At 43.7% G+C, this 17,788-nt stretch overlaps 1 protein-coding gene and 2 non-coding genes across 3 annotated transcripts in view; all 3 read left to right on the forward strand.

Moving 5' to 3' along the window:
- The window catches only part of IARS1 (isoleucyl-tRNA synthetase 1), a 103,604-nt gene that overhangs the window by 4,761 nt on the left and 81,055 nt on the right, over positions 1–17,788 (forward strand). Inside the window, exons 2-8 of the mRNA XM_068252860.1 lie at positions 6,565–6,691; positions 9,358–9,514; positions 16,381–16,500; positions 16,600–16,682; positions 16,966–17,083; positions 17,167–17,314; positions 17,399–17,486. Coding sequence (XP_068108961.1) covers positions 6,573–6,691; positions 9,358–9,514; positions 16,381–16,500; positions 16,600–16,682; positions 16,966–17,083; positions 17,167–17,314; positions 17,399–17,486 — 833 coding nt within the window. The 5' untranslated portion in view covers positions 6,565–6,572. The remainder of the gene's footprint in view (positions 1–6,564; positions 6,692–9,357; positions 9,515–16,380; positions 16,501–16,599; positions 16,683–16,965; positions 17,084–17,166; positions 17,315–17,398; positions 17,487–17,788) is intronic.
- On the forward strand, positions 4,023–4,155 carry LOC137533751 (small nucleolar RNA SNORA84). The gene has a single exon (XR_011024215.1). It is a non-coding gene; the product is annotated as a small nucleolar RNA SNORA84 (small nucleolar RNA).
- Positions 6,882–7,014, forward strand: LOC137533750 (small nucleolar RNA SNORA84). The gene has a single exon (XR_011024214.1). It is a non-coding gene; the product is annotated as a small nucleolar RNA SNORA84 (small nucleolar RNA).

Below are 17,788 nucleotides of genomic sequence, written 5' to 3' on the forward strand. Positions count from 1 at the left end.
GTTCAAATTCAGAAAAGGGGACAGAGCCACAAACAGTCAATCAGATTTGCTTCATTTCATGGGAAAATACAAATTATTGATGCCAAGGACCCCAAAGCTCACAAACTTGGTCATTGAGTGTTTGTGTGTTAGGGTTAGAGAGTGGGCGGAGCCAACACCAGTCAAATACATACACGGGCAATGCCGGGTCATCAGTGGGTGGAGGCAAATACAAATTTCCCTGGGAAAATGTAAACTGCAGCCAAATTTCTTACACTGTTAGTTGCAGGGTTCTCAAACTTTGCACAGTTGGTCACTGGGTAACTGGGATTAATATTCAGAAAAGTGGGTGGAGCCTACAGAAGTGAATCAAACTTCACCTATTGCTTTTCAAGGGGAATATTTAATTGCTGCCATTCTTGCAATGTTAATGGCACAGGCCTCAAACCTGGTACAGTTGGTTATTGGGTGACTGGGGTTCAAATTCAGAAAAGGGGGTGGAGCCACAAACAGCCAATCAGATTTTTTTCATTTCAATGCAAATTATTGATACCAAAGATCACAAAGCTCACAAACTTGGTCATTGAGTAATTGTGTGTTAGGGTTAGAAAGTGGGCAGAGCCAACACTAGCCAAATACATAGCCGGGCAACGCCGGACAATCAGCTAGTACGTTATATATGGAAAGGTTCATGAGCTGTAGAGGGATTGCTATCTGTCTCGTGTCTACATGATATGGGGGTTGGATCTCTCTAATTTGTGTTCATGGCATGGAGTGATGAGTGTGGCTCCAATCTATGTGCTGCATGTTTGGGGTGGATGTCCGATCAGTTTCTAGGAGATGGTAGGGTGGGTATTGTTCTGATCAGTTCATTTTCCAGTATATGGAGTGGGTGTGGCACTGATCTGTTTACTTTAGATGAAGATGCAGGTATGGAGCTGATTTGTATACTGTAGATCAGGCGCGTCAAACTCAAATACAAAATTGTACACTGTGATCTAGTCACGGGCCAACCTCAATGTCCAGTGGCCCCCTCCCTTATGAAGTTCCCAGGTTTCTAATGGTCCCCATCTTCCCCTATACAGTTTCCCCATAGGTGTTCTAGGGCTTCACATCCAATATAAATTCCCTGGTGGTCTACAGAGGGCCAAACAATGCAAAGTGGAGAAACCACTTGAAGGCCAAATTTAATATCTCTGAGAGCCAGATTTGGCCCGCGGGCCGCAGTTTGACGTGTGCTGTAGATGTAGATCTGAGCGGTGTACAGGAGACGTGGGTGTATCTATGTAGGAGTTGGTGGGGTAGGTAAGGCTCTAAAATCTGTATATAGGAGTTGGTGAGGTAGGTGTGGCTCTGCTTTGTGTACAGTAGCAGATGGGGTTCTGTCTAGGGGAGATGGAGGTCTGAGAGTGACTCTGATCTGTATATGGGAGATGGAGTGGTGAGTAAAGCCTGGTACACACTTTCAATTATGGTTGGCCAATCAATGACCCATTTTAATTGGTCAGTGGTTGGCCAATCACAATTGAAAGTGTGTGGTGCCTACACACATCTAAGTTTTCAGGTCTAACCACTTCCTTGTAGTATGAAGGCCAACAGATTTTGAATGCTATGAACAGATTGTGTAGGTAAGCTCTCGAACTACTTAGAAGTGGTAAAATTGGCTAATCAAAATTGAATGTGTATACCAGGCATTAGGCTCTGATTTGTATCAGGAAATGGAGGGGTGGGGTTGGGCGACTGATGTTTGGTAGACCTGGGATGGGGGATTTGTTTCTTTCTGCGCTGTATAGCTGAGGATCTGGTAAGTGCCGGTGATCCTTGCTATGCCTTGTGTATGGGAGATGTCTATATGCCCTGTGGTTCTGGAGCCTGTGATGATGGTACAGTGCTGTGTATGGAGGATGTGTGTATGTTCTGTGGTTCTGGAGCCTGTGATGATGGTACAGTGCTGTGTATGGAGGATGTGTGTATGTTCTGTGGTTCTGGAGCCTGTGATGATGGTAGGTACAGTGCTGTGTATGGAGGATGTGTGTATGTCCTGTGGTTCTGGAGCCTGGGATGATGGTACAGTGCTGTGTATGGAGGATGTGTGTATGTTCTGTGGTTCTGGAGACTGTGATGATGGTACAGTGCTGTGTATGTAGGATGTGTGTATGTCCTGTGGTTCTGGAGCCTGGGATGATGTTACAGTGCTGTGTATGGAGGATGTGTGGATGCCCTGTGGTTCTGGAGCCTGTGATGATGGTACAGTGCTGTGTATGGAGGATGTGTGTATGTCCTGTGGTTCTGGAGCCTGTGATGATGGTACAGTGCTGTGTATGGAGGATGTGTGTATGTCCTGTGGTTCTGGAGCCTGTGATGATGGTACAGTGCTGTGTATGGAGGATGTGTGTATGCCCTGTGGTTCTGGAGCCTGTGATGATGGTACAGTGCTGTGTATGCCCTGTGGTTCTGGAGCCTGTGATGATGGTACAGTGCTGTGTATGGAGGATGTGTGTATGTACTGTGGTTCTGGAGCCTGTGATGATGGTACAGTGCTGTGTATGGAGGATGTGTGTATGTTCTGTGGTTCTGGAGCCTGTGATGATGGTAGGTACAGTGCTGTGTATGGAGGATGTGTGTATGTCCTGTGGTTCTGGAGCCTGGGATGATGGTACAGTGCTGTGTATGGAGGATGTGTGTATGTTCTGTGGTTCTGGAGCCTGTGATGATGGTACAGTGCTGTGTATGTAGGATGTGTGTATGTCCTGTGGTTCTGGAGCCTGGGATGATGGTACAGTGCTGTGTATGGAGGATGTGTGTATGCCCTGTGGTTCTGGAGCCTGTGATGATGGTACAGTGCTGTGTATGGAGGATGTGTGTATGTCCTGTGGTTCTGGAGCCTGTGATGATGGTACAGTGCTGTGTATGGAGGATGTGTGTATGTCCTGTGGTTCTGGAGCCTGTGATGATGGTAGGTACAGTGCTGTGTATGGAGGATGTGTGTATGTCCTGTGGTTCTGGAGCCTGTGATGATGGTACAGTGCTGTGTATGGAGGATGTGTGTATGTTCTGTGGTTCTGGAGCCTGTGATGATGGTAAAGTGCTGTGTATGGAAGATGTGTGTATGCCCTGTGGTTCTGGAGCCTGTGATGATGGTACAGTGCTGTGTATGCCCTGTGGTTCTGGAGCCTGTGATGATGGTACAGTGCTGTGTATGCCCTGTGGCTCTGGAGCCTGTGATGATGGTACAGTGCTGTGTATGCCCTGTGGTTCTGGAGCCTGTGATGATGGTAGGTACAGTGCTGTGTATGGAGGATGTGTGTATGTCCTGTGGTTCTGGAGCCTGTGATGATGGTACAGTGCTGTGTATGCCCTGTGGTTCTGGAGCCTGTGATGATGGTACAGTGCTGTGTATGGAGGATGTGTGTATGTCCTGTGGTTCTGGAGCCTGTGATGATGGTACAGTGCTGTGTATGGAGGATGTGTGTATGTCCTGTGGTTCTGGAGCCTGTGATGATGGTAGGTACAGTGCTGTGTATGGAGGATGTGTGTATGTCCTGTGGTTCTGGAGCCTGTGATGATGGTACAGTGCTGTGTATGGAGGATGTGTGTATGTCCTGTGGTTCTGGAGCCTGTGATGATGGTACAGTGCTGTGTATGCCCTGTGGTTCTGGAGCCTGTGATGATGGTACAGTGCTGTGTATGCCCTGTGGTTCTGGAGCCTGTGATGATGGTACAGTGCTGTGTATGCCCTGTGGTTCTGGAGCCTGTGATGATGGTACAGTGCTGTGTATGCCCTGTGGTTCTGGAGCCTGTGATGATGGTACAGTGCTGTGTATGCCCTGTGGTTCTGGAGCCTGTGATGATGGTACAGTGCTGTGTATATTCTGTGGTTCTGGAGCCTGTGATGATGGTAGGTACAGTGCTGTGTATGGAGGATGTGTGTATGCCCTGTGGTTCTGGAGCCTGGGATGATGGTACAGTGCTGTGTATGCCCTGTGGTTCTGGAGCCTGTGATGTCGGTACAGTGCTGTGTATGGAAGATGTACTGTATGTATGCCCTGTGGTTCTGGAGCCTGTGATGATAGTACAGTGCTGCAGTTATTGAAGGGCTGACATGAACGCCATGATTTATGCATAGGTGCTGAGTTCTCACTCTCCAGCATCTATAGCCCGGTCACAGCAACAAGTGTGTGTGTCATTGTCTGGTGGTGGTGATATTGGACGCTGTTCACAACAAGTGTGAGGTATTTGTAATTGCTTGTTTCACTCTGCACCACATTAGAATCACTTTGAGCTTGGCTTACTGTTTACTAGGTCTTACTGGCCCCAGGTTGTGATTTCTGTATGTATTGGTCTGAGATGTTTTCTATGTGCTTTCATGGCATTCGGGCATTTGGAATTTTTCTAAAATTGCCAGTTTCTAAACACCCATGGATTATTTGTGGGTGGCATGCTAGTGCACCCTCACTGCTCAGTGTTAGTCTATGGGAGCTAGGACCACCTGCAACGGGAAACTGCTATTTACGGTTAGTGCAGGGAAGCTGTTGAATGTATGAAGGGATCTTTTAATTTGTCATTCCGAGCCGAAAACTGTTATAATTTCAAATACTTCACTTTCTTTGTGAATTGCCCATACTGTGCAATAATGTTAGTATCACATTCTTTCTGGTCTGGCAGTGATTGCAGTGCCTGATATTTCTGGACTGGCACTGATTGCAGTGTGTTGTACTGTCTGATTGGGCAGTGATTGCAGAGCTTGGTGTTGTTAGCAGCGCCTGCTTTCTTCTGTTTGGATGGTGATAGCAGTGCGTGGTACTGTCTGATTAGGCAGTAATGGCAGTGCATGGTACTGTCTGGTTCAGCAGGGATTGCAGTGTGTGTGGTATTGGCTGGTTGGCAGTCATTGCAGTGCTTGGTATTGGCTGGTTGGGCAGTGATTGCAGTGCTTGGTATTGGCTGGTTGGGCAGTGATTGCAATCACTGCGTGACGAGATAATACCAAGCACTGCAATTACTGCCCAACCAGCCAATACCAAGCACTGCAGTGCATGGGATTGTCTGGTCTGGCACTGAATGCAGTGCATAGTATTGTCTGGTCTGGCAATGATTGCAGTGCTTAGTATTGTCTGGTCTGGCAATGATTGCAGTGCTTAGTATTGTCTGGTCTGGCAATGTTACATAGTTACATAGTTACTTTGGTTGAAAAAAGACATACGTCCATCGAGTTCAACCAGTACAAAGTACAACTCCAGCCTGCTCCCTCACATATCCCTGTTGATCATAAAATCCCTGGATTAACATCATTGGCATTACCTAGTAATTGTAGCCATGGATGTCATTCAACGCAAGGAAAGCATCTAAGCCCCCTTTAAATGCAGGTATAGAGTTTGCCATAACGACTTCCTGTGGCAATGCATTCCACATCTTAATCACTCTTACTGTAAAGAACCCTTTCCTAAATAAATGGCTAAAACGTTTTTCCTCCATGCGCAGATCATGTCCTCTAGTCCTTTGAGAAGGCCTAGGGACAAAAAGCTCATCCGCCAAGCTATTATATTGCCCTCTGATGTATTTATACATGTTAATTAGATCTCCTCTAAGGCGTCTTTTCTCTAGACTAAATAAACCCAGTTTATCTAACCTTTCTTGGTAAGCGAGACCTTCCATCCCACGTATCAATTTTGTTGCTCGTCTCTGCACCTGCTCTAAAACTGCTATATCTTTTTTGTAATGTGGTGCCCAGAACTGAATTCCATATTCCAGATGTGGCCTTACTATTCCAGATGTGGCCTTACAATGATTGCAGTGCTTAGTATTGTCTGGTCTGGCAATGATTGCAGTGCTTAATATTGTCTGGTCTGGCAATGATTGCAGTGCTTAATATTGTCTGGTCTGGCAATTATTGCAGTGCTTAGTATTGTCTGGTCTGGCAATGATTGCAGTGCTTAATATTGTCTGGTCTGGCAATTATTGCAGTGCTTAGTATTGTCTGGTCTGGCAATGATTGCAGTGCATGGTATTGTCTGGTGTGGCAATGATTGCGGTGCGTTGTACTTGCGTTGTACTATTTGGTTGGGCAGTGATAGCAATGCATGGTATTTTCCAGTTGAACGGAGATAGCAGCACGTGGTACTGTTTGATTGGGCAGTGATAGCAGTGCACTGAACTCTCTGGTCTGGCAGGGATTGCAGTGTGTGGTATTGACAAGTTAGGCAGTGATTACAGTGCTTGGAACTGTCTGGTTGGGCAGTGCTTGTTATTGTCTGGTTGGGCATTGCAGTTTGTGGGATTGTCTTGTCGGCACTGATTGCAGTTTGTGGGATTGTCTGGTCTGGTAGTGATTGTTATGGTTGTTACTGTCTGCTCTTGCGGTGATTGCAGTGTGTGATGCTGTCTGCTTGGGCAGTGATTGCAGTGCTTGCTCCTGTTTGGTTGGGCAGTGATAGAGGTGCGTAGTGCTGTTTGTTTGGGCAGTGATTGCAGTGCTTGGTACTGTTTGGTTGGGCCGTTATAGCGGTGTGGGGTATTGTCTAGTTGGGCAGTGAACATTTAATTCTGTGATGAAGAAGAATTACTGATTGCTCTTGTCCTTTGCAGCCTCCACAATGGACCTGCAGGTTCCAGAGACCATAAACTTCCCAGGAGAAGAGGAGAAGGTTCTAGAATTATGGCATACTCTGGACTCCTTCCAGGAATGCTTGAAGCAATCCAAGAATAAACCCAGGTGAGACCCAGATGCCCTAAGGAATAGTATCCTTTGCTAGTATCCCCACCGGCAGCATTAAATACTTACCGAGCCTCCAGGTGGCGTCCTCTACCCATCCTGTAGCTCGTATCTGCTTTCCGGCGTCCTAAGCCTACGCCCTACCTGGTAAGTGCCTTGTTTATGCATTTTGTATGAAAGATGTCTGTATGCCCTGTGGTTCTGGAGCCTGTAATGATAGTACAGTGCTGCAGTTATTAAAGGGCTGACATGAACGCCGTGATTTATGCATAGGTGCTGAGTTCTCACTCTCCAGCATCTATAGCCCGGTCACAGCAACAAGTGTGTGTGTGTGTGTGTGTGTGTGTGTCATCGTCTGGTGTTGGTGACTTTGCACCCCATTCACAAACTCCAAAAAGGGTGTTGCTTCCGTTCCTCCTTTTCCTCCTTTTCTTTCTCTACTTATACTGATATATGTTTACTCACTACTGTCAGCTGGATAGCAGTAAACTGCTCTCTCTCGGTTAGATAGCAGTAGAGTAGACAGCTCTCTGTCAGTTGGATGGTGCATAACTATGGCAGTTGGATAGTAGTATATGGCTGTCAGTTGTATGGTAGACAGTTAGATAGCAGTAGGCAGCTCTCTGTCAGTTGGATAACAGTGGACAGTTCTGCCAGTTGGATAACAGTGGACCGTTCTGCCAGTTGGATAACAGTGGGCAGTTCTGCCAGTTGGATAACAGTGGGCAGTTCTGCCAGTTGGATAACAGTGGGCAGTTCTGCCAGTTGGATAACAGTGGGCAGTTCTGCCAGTTGGATAACAGTGGGCAGTTCTGCCAGTTGGATAACAGTGGGCAGTTCTGCCAGTTGGATAACAGTGGGCAGTTCTGTCAGTTGGATAGCAGTAGACAGCTCTCTGTTAGTAGGACTGTAGTAGAAAGCTCTCTGACAGTTAAATAGTAGTAGACAACTCTCTGTCAGCTGAATGGTGGACAGCTATGTCAGTTGGATAATAGTAGACCCGTTCTCTGACAGTTGGATAGTTGTAACACTGTACAGAGTATATTGTCACTTAAAGTGGACCCAAATTAAAAATACAAGATTTCAGGAATAAAATCTATTTTCTAAATTATAATAATAAATAGCTACCTTTTTTCAGCTGCATGATGACAAATATAAAATATTTTACATTTATTGGAGGAACTCCTCCCTTCCTTTCATATTGCCGGAACAGAATCCGGCAAACTGGTGGAGTAGAAGGTGTCCGGCAAAGGAGGAATTGCTAATGGCTGCCACCTGTATAATCCTAGTTATGAAGAGAAGGGTGAAAAGCATGCACTGAAATGCTCATAGGCTTGAAGGAGTGTTTATTTATCTTTGTATGTGTCAGAGTGGTGCAACTAAATATTTTGAATTAAACATTTTTTTGATTTGGGTCCGCTTTAACTGGCCCTCAGAGGGGCTCACAATCTAATCCCTATCATTGTCCTATGTCTATGTATGTAGTGCAGTGCAATTTATTGTAGTTTAAGGCCAATTTGTGGGGCAGCCAATTAACTTATCTGTATGTTTTTGGGATGTGAGAGGAAACTGGAGTGCCCAGAGGAATCCCACGCAGACACAGGGAGAACATACAAACTCCTAGCAGATGTTGAGTTGACTGGGATTCGGACCGGGAATCCAGCGCTGCAAGGCAAGAGCGCTAACCACTACGCCACTGTGCTGCCCAGTAGTAGTAGACAGCTCTCTGTCAGTTGGATAGTACTGGACAGTTCTCTGTCAGTTGGACATCAGTAGACAGCTCTCCAGTGTTCTCCCCAGGCTCTTTTTAGCGGCTATTTTTGGTGAGCACCCGGCTGTCATCGGCTCGCCTCTTCCTCCTCCTTTGCTGTAAGCAGAGTTGCTCTGGCCCTGCATTCCCCCCTTGCAAGTTGCATCCGACCCTGCTACTTTTTCATGGCACCCGGTTGGACAAAAGTTCTGGGGGGAAAAACTGCTCTTAGTTTGGGTAATTTGTCGGATAAGAAGACCAGAAGGCTTTGTGTTGATGCATCAGTTACTTGTCCATATATCCGATATTTTATTTCAGTTGGCTGGCTTAGTTCTTTGTGCATATACAGTCATTATAGTTCTATGTGCATATACAGTCATTATAGTTCTATGTGCATATACAGTCATTATAGTTCTATGTGCATATACAGTCATTATAGTTCTATGTGCATATACAGTCATTATAGTTCTATGTGCATATACAGTGCATTGCTGAGGTCCTCCACTGAGCAAAGATGTCAAGAGAAAAATAAATTTCAGTTCCACACCATATATATGTCAAAAAATATCAAATTTGTTAGCCAAAAAAGACGGAAAATTTACTATATGAAGACAATGAAAACCACATAAGGACACCTAGGTCTGTGTCAAACCAAGCTGCGGGTAAATATAATCACAATAATGGCGAGAAACCTCATTTGTAGAGATGAGTAAGTAATTCAGAAACTGTTGTAGTCCATATGTAGGAAGTGCAGGGGTTTAGGATTTCACCACAAGTGGGTGTGGTATTCCCATTTTTCCCACCATAAGAGTGGACATTTAGTTGCACCCTTCCTCTGATTGGTTGTTTTGTGTTGGACTAGGACAGTTTTGCTTGTTTGCTTTTTCTAGCGTTGTGCTCTTTTTTTTCCACACAGATACACCTTTTACGATGGGCCACCATTTGCCACAGGCCTTCCTCACTACGGTCACATTCTAGCTGGTACCATAAAGGACATAGTCACCAGATTTGCCCACCAGAGTGGATTCTATGTGGAGAGACGGTTTGGATGGGACTGTCATGGGCTACCTGTGGTAAGTCATCTGAGGGCTCACAGGAAGAGAGGAATTGGCATATGACATGAGAGCTCATCATGGAGTGAAGTTGGTGTTGGCATATGGAAAGGTGGCACATTGCAGAAGTAAGCTGGGGCTGCTCATTCCTGAATGGAGCTGTAGTTTGTAATGGTCCAGCATATGCTACACAATTAAAAGGGCACTACAGCGAAAAACTGTAAAATTGTAAAATATGTGCAAACATATACAAATAAGTACAGTTTTTCCAGAGTAAAATGAGCCATAAATTACTTTTCTCCTATGCTGCTGTCACTTACAGTAGGTAATAGAAATCTGACAGAAGTGACAGGTTTTGGACTAGTCCATCTCTTTATAGGGGATTCTCAGGGATATATTTATTTTCAAAAGCACATAGTGAATGGCAGTTGCTCTGTCTAACTGCCAAAAAACTGTGTAGCAAGCAGGGAAGCTGGCCAACATTATTGTTTAAATCCTTTTTTGGGAATATCTTTATAAAGAGTAAAAGCCTTGCTGAGAATCCCCTATGAAGAGATGGACTAGTCCAAAACCTGTCACGTCTGTCAGATTTCTACTACCTACTGTAAGTGACAGCATTATAGGAGAAAAGTCATTTATGGCTCATTTTACTCTGAAAAAAATGTACTTATTTGTATAGGTTTGCACATGTTTTAAATTTTACAGTTTTTCGCTGTTGTGCCCCTTTAAGTTAGGGTTTGTATAGGATAAGAATGATGTACACACACAAAATGGAGGCATGTAAAAATAAAATGGAGGAATGTTTGATGTATGACAGACATTTACACCACAGAATGAAGGAGGAGTTTGTACATAAAGGGCCATACAGGTTCGCCCTTCTGTCCACTGAACTCTGAAATGTGGACACCATTCTGAGTTGAATGTGATGCACATACTAAGGAATGAAGGTGTGTTAAGTATGTGGCGAGAATACATACTAAAGAATGAGGGCGGGGTATATCCCAAACACCAGCAGGGTGTGCATCGCTGTCAGAAGGAAGATCAGCTTAGCTTCTGGTTACTTAACTGAGGCCTTACTACGGCTTAAAGGACACAACAGTGAGAAGAATATAGAAGCTGCTATATTTATTTCCTTATTTGTTGAACAAGTTGATTCAGCCAAGAGCGTGTCAACAGATGCATCTGTTCAGCCTTGGCCCTGCTTTGTTTCCAGAGGGATTGAGTCCCAATGCCTGCTGGAGGGGGGGGTGGCAACAGTCCTCGTGTGTATGAGGCTTAAAGAGTACCTGAGGCATGGCTCCTCTGCTTGCTCCTGTCCCTTCCCCACCCCCTCCTCTTCAATCAGCACTCTGCTCCCAGAGTTCAAACACCTTTTCTCCAGCGTCGTGACCCCAAAGGTCACAAAAGTGATTGATTGCAGGAGCGGCGGAGAGAAGAGGTAATGGGCGCTAACTGATCCGGCAATACCCCAGATCAGTTAGCATGTTTTTGTTTTAGACCCGGCTCGGGTTAGTTTGAAGGGTGCGTACACACATCCAATTTTGATCAATGTTCCCACTTGCATGTAGTATGAGGGCCAACAGATTTTGAATACTATGAACAGATTCTCTTGGTAAGCTCTCATACGACACGGAAGTGGTAAAATTGTGTGTGTGACAGACCCTTAGTGTAAACAGGACCCAAAATTAACATCAAATAAGTGTAGGTTAAATTCAAAGATGGCAGTTTACAATGGCTGAAAAATTCTGTGCAAAGATTACTAAGTTTTCACAAGATACAGTCACTTCCTATTTAGTCATTTTAGTCTTAAATACAAGTTTCTGTTAACAGAAAAACTTGTAATGTTTTAAATGTTTGCCTTGTGATTACATTACAACTATTATTATAGCGCCAACATCTTTCACACCGCTGCACAGAGTATATCTTGGACTGGTTTCCCTTCAACCCCTACCCTGTGGCGGTGCAGACAGGGCTGGTTCTAGTAACAATGGGGCCACCAGCAAAAATTGACCTGGGGGGACCCCAACAGTCACCCCTCCCAAAAAGTTGGATGAAAGGACCTTTTGTTGCACTCAGCCCGCTGGGACAGGTGAGAGGCTACACTGCCAAAGACTTTATAGTGGCCCCCTAGGCCATTTTTTGCTGGTGGCCCCATTGTTACTAGAACCAGCCCTGTCTGCACTGCCACAGGGTAGGGGTTGAAGGAGAAACAGTCCAAGATATACTCTGCAGCGGTGTGAAAGATATTGGCGCTATAGAAATACTAAATAACAGTTAAGTTGAGAGGGAGACACCTTGGTGAGCCCCTACAGGCTCTGGGGCCCTGGGCAATTGCCTTCTTTGCCTCTATTGTAACGCGAGCCCTGGGTGGAGAGCTACATACCAGGTCAAGGAATTCTGCCCCATGGTAGATTATGGGTGGGGGAGAGACCATAGTCAAGACTTTTACCTCCTTTCTACAAAGCCCCATAGAAGATGGCGTAGACTGGACTGCCAGGCTTTTTCCTACAAGACAGATGGTCTAATGAAAAGACGCTGAAAAAAATATAACGATAGTATAAAGTGGACCTGAACTCAGAACTTCCTCTTAGCTCTAAAAGATAAGCAACAGCATAATAACCTTTTAAGAAAAACTTATCTTTGCTACAGCTGATACAAATCCTACAATAAATCTACAGTGTGTCTACTTCTTGCGTTCATGGAAGCAGGCATATTGTTAACATCCTGTGTTTACAAATTAGCTGCTCTGCCAAGGCAGCCACCTGACACAGCTGAGATCTAATTACAACTTGTGATTAGTCACAGATGTCGGAATTAGAGAGGCTAAACTCTCTAAATACATACAGGGTGCGTTTCTATATGTTTTCCTTCTGTCCTATGCAAGAGTTCAGGTCCACTTTCATAGAGCTTCTTCCACTTTAAAATAATATACTCTACACTTGCTATTAAAATAAAGACATTTATCAAAATATGTTGCTCCCCTGTGTATATCTACTGCTTCTGTCCATGCAAATCTATATTTATGCAGTGCTGCACCCATTAGTAGCTGATGTCTGTTAGTTTTGGAATTTTCCCTGCCTCTTGGAGGAATCTTCCAAGAGAATTGTTTATAGTCAGACTCCAGTTTGGTCTTATTATTCCATGTGTATAGACAGGCTCTCCTCTGTATTGTCAATCTACTTCTTTCTGAATGATGTCTTCCATCACCATCGTACTCCTCTGTATTGTCAATCTACCACCTGCATGATGTCTTCCATCACCATCGTACTCCTCTGTATTGTCAATCTACTTCTTTCTGAATGATGTCTTCCATCACCATCGTACTCCTCTGTATTGTCAATCTACCACCTGCATGATGTCTTCCAGCTTCCTAGTTGCCCTGTATAATTGGGCTGCTTTTTCCTGCATGATACCCTTCATCTTCGTATTCCCCCTGTGACGTCTGACTGCTTCTCCCTTCACAATGTCCTCCATCTTTATATTTCCTCTGCAGTCAGGCTGCATATTTTTACACAATGTCCTCTCTTTACACTCCCACTAAGAATAGTCAGACTGTCTCTACCTTTGATACTAAATACACATGATGCAGTTTTCTGTCCAATTGAAGGGAATCTGACAATTCTTTCCGACATGTCCGATGCAGACATTAAACCAAAAACACATTGATTCCCGGAATACCTTTAATGACTAACTGTACATGGTTTATTGCAAGATTTGACAATGTTAAGTTTCTTCTACAAGCATTTTACAGAACTGGGTCAGAACCCTCCATCTGTCTTTCTCGTACAGTTCTGATCCAGTTCTGTATAATGCCTGAAGAAGAAACTCAATTCTTCAAAAGCTTGCACTAACCTATGTACCATTAGTCATTAAAGGTATTACCCAAATCCATGTTTGTTGGTTTGATGTCAGCATTTTTACTCCACGACTAACACCGGACCATGCTTCACTTACGGTACTTTGAAATGTCCGATCTGCTTTTGTTTTCATGACCTTATCAATTTTGTGACTTTATCATGGGAAGATGGATCCTGTTATCGATCGGGAGCAGTTTGGACATGTACACATGATACAACTACCTGTCAGATTGCCCATCGATCGGACAGGAAATTGAATTTTGTGTGTACAGCATCAGATGCCCTTCATCTTCATATTATTCAAGTATACTTAGGCTGATTCTCCCAACAAGATGTTCTCCATCTTCATATTTTCCATGTATGATTTCTCACTACTTTATATTCCCCCTGTGTATAATCGGTAACCTTCTCCCTGCAAGATGTCCCCCATCCTCATATGCTTCCTGTATACTGTAGTCAGGTTCCCTGCGTGAGGTTCTCCATGTTCACGCTCTCTCCTCTATAGTCCGACTGCTTCTACAGGATCTTCTCAGAAAATTAGCATATTGTGATAAAGTTCATTATTTTCTGTAATGTACTGATAAATATTAGACTTTTATATATTTTAGATTCAAATACACACAATTGAAGTAGTTCAAGCCTTTAATTGTTTTAATATTGATGATTTTGGCATACAGCTCATGAAAACCCAAATTTCCTATCTCAAAAAATTAGCATATTTCATCCGACCAATAAAAGAAAAGTGTTTTTAAAACAAAAAAAGTCAACCTTCAAATAATTATGTTCAGTTATGCACTCAATACTTGGTTGGGAGTCCTTTTGCAGAAATGACTGCTTCAATGCGGCGTGGCATGGAGGCAATCAGCCTGTGGCACTGCTCAGGTGTTATGGAGGCCCAGGATGCTTCGATAGCGGCCTTAAGCTCATCCAGAGTGTTGGGTCTTTTGTCTCAACTTTCTCTTCACAATATCCCACAGATCCTCTATGGGGTTCAGGTCAGGAGAGTTGGCAGGCCAATTGAGCACAGTAATACCATGATCAGTAAACCATTTACCAGTGGTTTTGGCACTGTGAGCAGGTGCCAGGTCGTGCTGAAAAATGAAATCTTCATCTCCATAAAGCTTTTCAGCAGATGGAAGCATGAACCCACTTTTGAACCAGAAACAGCAGCAGAAGTGCCTGACCTGGGCTACAGAGAAGCCGCACTGGACTGATGCTCAGTGGTCCAAAGTACTTTTTTCGGATGAAAGCAACTCTTACATGTCATTTGGAAATCAAGGTGCCGGAGTCTGGAGGAAGACTGGGGAGAGGGAAATGCCAAAATGCCTGAAGTCCAGTGTCAAGTACCCACAGTCAGTGATGGTCTGGGGTGCCATGTCAGCTGCTGGTGTTGGTCCACTGTGTTTTATCAAGGGCAGGGTCAATGCAGCTAGCTATCAGGAGATTTTGGAGCACTTCATGCTTCCATCTGCTGAAAAGCTTTATGGAGATGAAGATTTCATTTTTCAGCACGACCTGGCACCTGCTCACAGTGCCAAAACCACTGGTAAATGGTTTACTGACCATGGTATTACTGTGCTCAATTGGCCTGCCAACTCTCCTGACCCTAACCCCATAGAGAATCTGTGGGATATTGTGAAGAGAAAGTTGAGAGACGCAAGACCCAACACTCTGGATGAGCTTAGGGCCGCTATCGAAGCATCCTGGGCCTCCATAACACCTGAGCAGTGCCACAGGCTGATTGCCTCCATGCCACGCCGCATTGAAGCAGTCATTTCTGCAAAAGGATTCCCGACCAAGTATTGAGTGCATAACTGAACATTATTTGAAGGTTGACTTTTTTTTTGTTTTAAAAACACTTTTCTTTTATTGGTCGGATGAAATATGCTAATTTTTTGATAGGAAATTTGGGTTTTCATCAGATGTATGCCAAAATCATCAATATTAAAACAATAAAAGGCTTGAACTTCTTCAGTTGTGTGTATTTGAATCTAAAATATATGATAGTCTAATGTTTATCAGTACATTACAGAAAATAATGAACTTTATCACAATATGCTAATTTTTTTGAGAAGATCCTGTACCTGCTCGACGTCCTCTATCTTCACATTCTCATTGTCTGATGTGCTCTATCTTCATATTATCCTTGCATGATGTCCTCAATCTTTATATTATCCCTACATGCCCTTTATCTTCGCATTCTCATTGCATGATGTCCGCTATCTTCTTCTCCCTGCATGATGTCCTCAATCTTCATATTCTCCCTACATGGTGTTCTCTATTTTGTTATTCTCAATGCATGATGTCCACTATCTTCCTCTTCTTTTCCATACACAATGTCCTCCATCTTCATACTCTCCCTGCATGAGGTCCTCTATCTTATTATTCTCCTCCTGCATTATCAGGCTGTTTTTTCTTGGATATGTCACTCACCTTCATATTTCTCTGTCCTGTCAGTCTGCTTTTTCCTGCATGATGCCCTCTTCCTTCATGTTTCCTGTGTAGTCAGGCTGCATATCCTTGCATGATGTCCTCCATTATCCTATTCTTTTCTAAAATCGGGCGACTTCTTTCTGCCTGATGTCTTCCATGTTCCAATCCTGTGTGTATAGTCCAGCTGCTTTCCGATGCACAACGTCCAACAACTTAATATTTGCTCTGCATAGATGTCCTCTGTCCTCATATTTGACTTGTATGGTTGGGCTGAGTCTCCCTCCATGTAGTCCTGCATCGTCCTATAATCGTCATATTCCCACAAATAGTCAGGTTACTTCTTGTTGTATAAGGTTTTCTATTTTCATATTTCTGTCTATAGTAGTCTGTTTTTAAGTCCTTGTATATAATGTTCCCTGTCCTCACATAATTTTTGTAGGCACAGAGCCCCTCTCTGAACATTGTTCTCATCTGTCTGTGGTTAGCTGCCAGAAGTCACTATAGAGACTTTTTGATGACTTTGACTTGTTTCTCTTGAGATATTCAGTCAAAGCTGGCCTTGATTACTGTTTTTTTTTGTTTTTTTTTAATCCTCAGGAATATGAGATTGACAAGACACTGGGAATCAAAGGACCTGAAGATGTTGCCAAGATGGGCATCGCAGAGTACAACAAACAATGCCGTGGGATTGTCATGAGATACTCTCAGGAGTGGGAGGTAGAGTAGGGGTGTCGGGACATTATGTTGCTTGTGTGTCCTCCATGACATCCAAATCGCCTACTGAGAACTTCCATACATCTTTTTCCTTTGAAACAGATCAGTGTCACCCGACTTGGGCGATGGATTGATTTTAAGAATGACTACAAGACCCTTTACCCTTGGTTCATGGAGACAGTATGGTAATGTCTGATCTTTCTGCTTCTCTGTCTTCTTCATTTAGGTGACTAATGGTCATTAAAAGTAATCCACAGCAGCTATTCAAAAATCTTGTCTCGGTAAATTTGCGGTAACCTGTAATCTATTGGCTTTTGTTACTGTGTATTGCATTTTTATGTGCTCTTGGTTATCGGTACTGTGATGTAGTACTAGTTCTGGTATGCATAAAGGTAGATCTGAAGATTGCTTATAAGGGCCCCATGGAACTTCCTGTTGATGCCACCTTTTCTCTTTGAACATTATCAGGTGGGTCTTCAAACAGTTGTATGATAAAGGATTAGTGTACCGAGGAGTGAAGGTTATGCCGTTCTCCACAGCCTGTAATACACCGTTATCCAACTTCGAATCTCACCAAAATTACAAGGTCTGTCATTTGTTTTATGGTCTTTGTGTTCCGTGAGACTCTGTTTAAATGTAATTGGAACTTCATCATTGTTTCTATTTTAGGATGTTCAAGATCCTTCTGTCATAGTCACTTTCCCCTTACTGGAAGATCCAACAGTGTCACTAGTAGCTTGGACCACCACGCCATGGACTCTTCCTAGCAACTTAGCACTCTGTGTCAATCCAGAGTTAATATATGTTAAACTGAAAGGTGAGCAGTATGTCAGGTATACTGAGTTGCCATATCCTCCCTTGTTCTGAAAAACAAGAATCTCAAATCTTCTCTCATTTCTAGATAACTCCAATGGAAATATCTATATACTGATGGAGGCCAGGTTGTCTGCACTTTACAAGGCTGAGAAGGAGTATCAAATTCTGGAAAGGTATGGAGAGGTCACCTAATTTTCTAAAATAAATATATACGGTTGTGAATTTCATTGTATTATGTGTGTAAACCCTTAAATTCTGTTTTGTGCCCTGTACACATATACTGTGTATATTGTCCAACTTTTCTATATGTTTGTACAGCTGGCAAATGGCGTGAAAGAGACGTGACTGCTGTAAAGGATTCTGGGATCGGATTTCTTTCCCTTACATAGCCCTACCTCCTATTACTGCTCAAGCAAGTGTGTAGCAATAGCATATTGAGGAGAAATGTACTGGTCTCTAAAATGGCCTTAGGTTT

This window comes from Hyperolius riggenbachi, chromosome 9 (genome assembly GCF_040937935.1).
Source record: "Hyperolius riggenbachi isolate aHypRig1 chromosome 9, aHypRig1.pri, whole genome shotgun sequence".
Classification (NCBI taxonomy): domain Eukaryota; kingdom Metazoa; phylum Chordata; class Amphibia; order Anura; family Hyperoliidae; genus Hyperolius; species Hyperolius riggenbachi.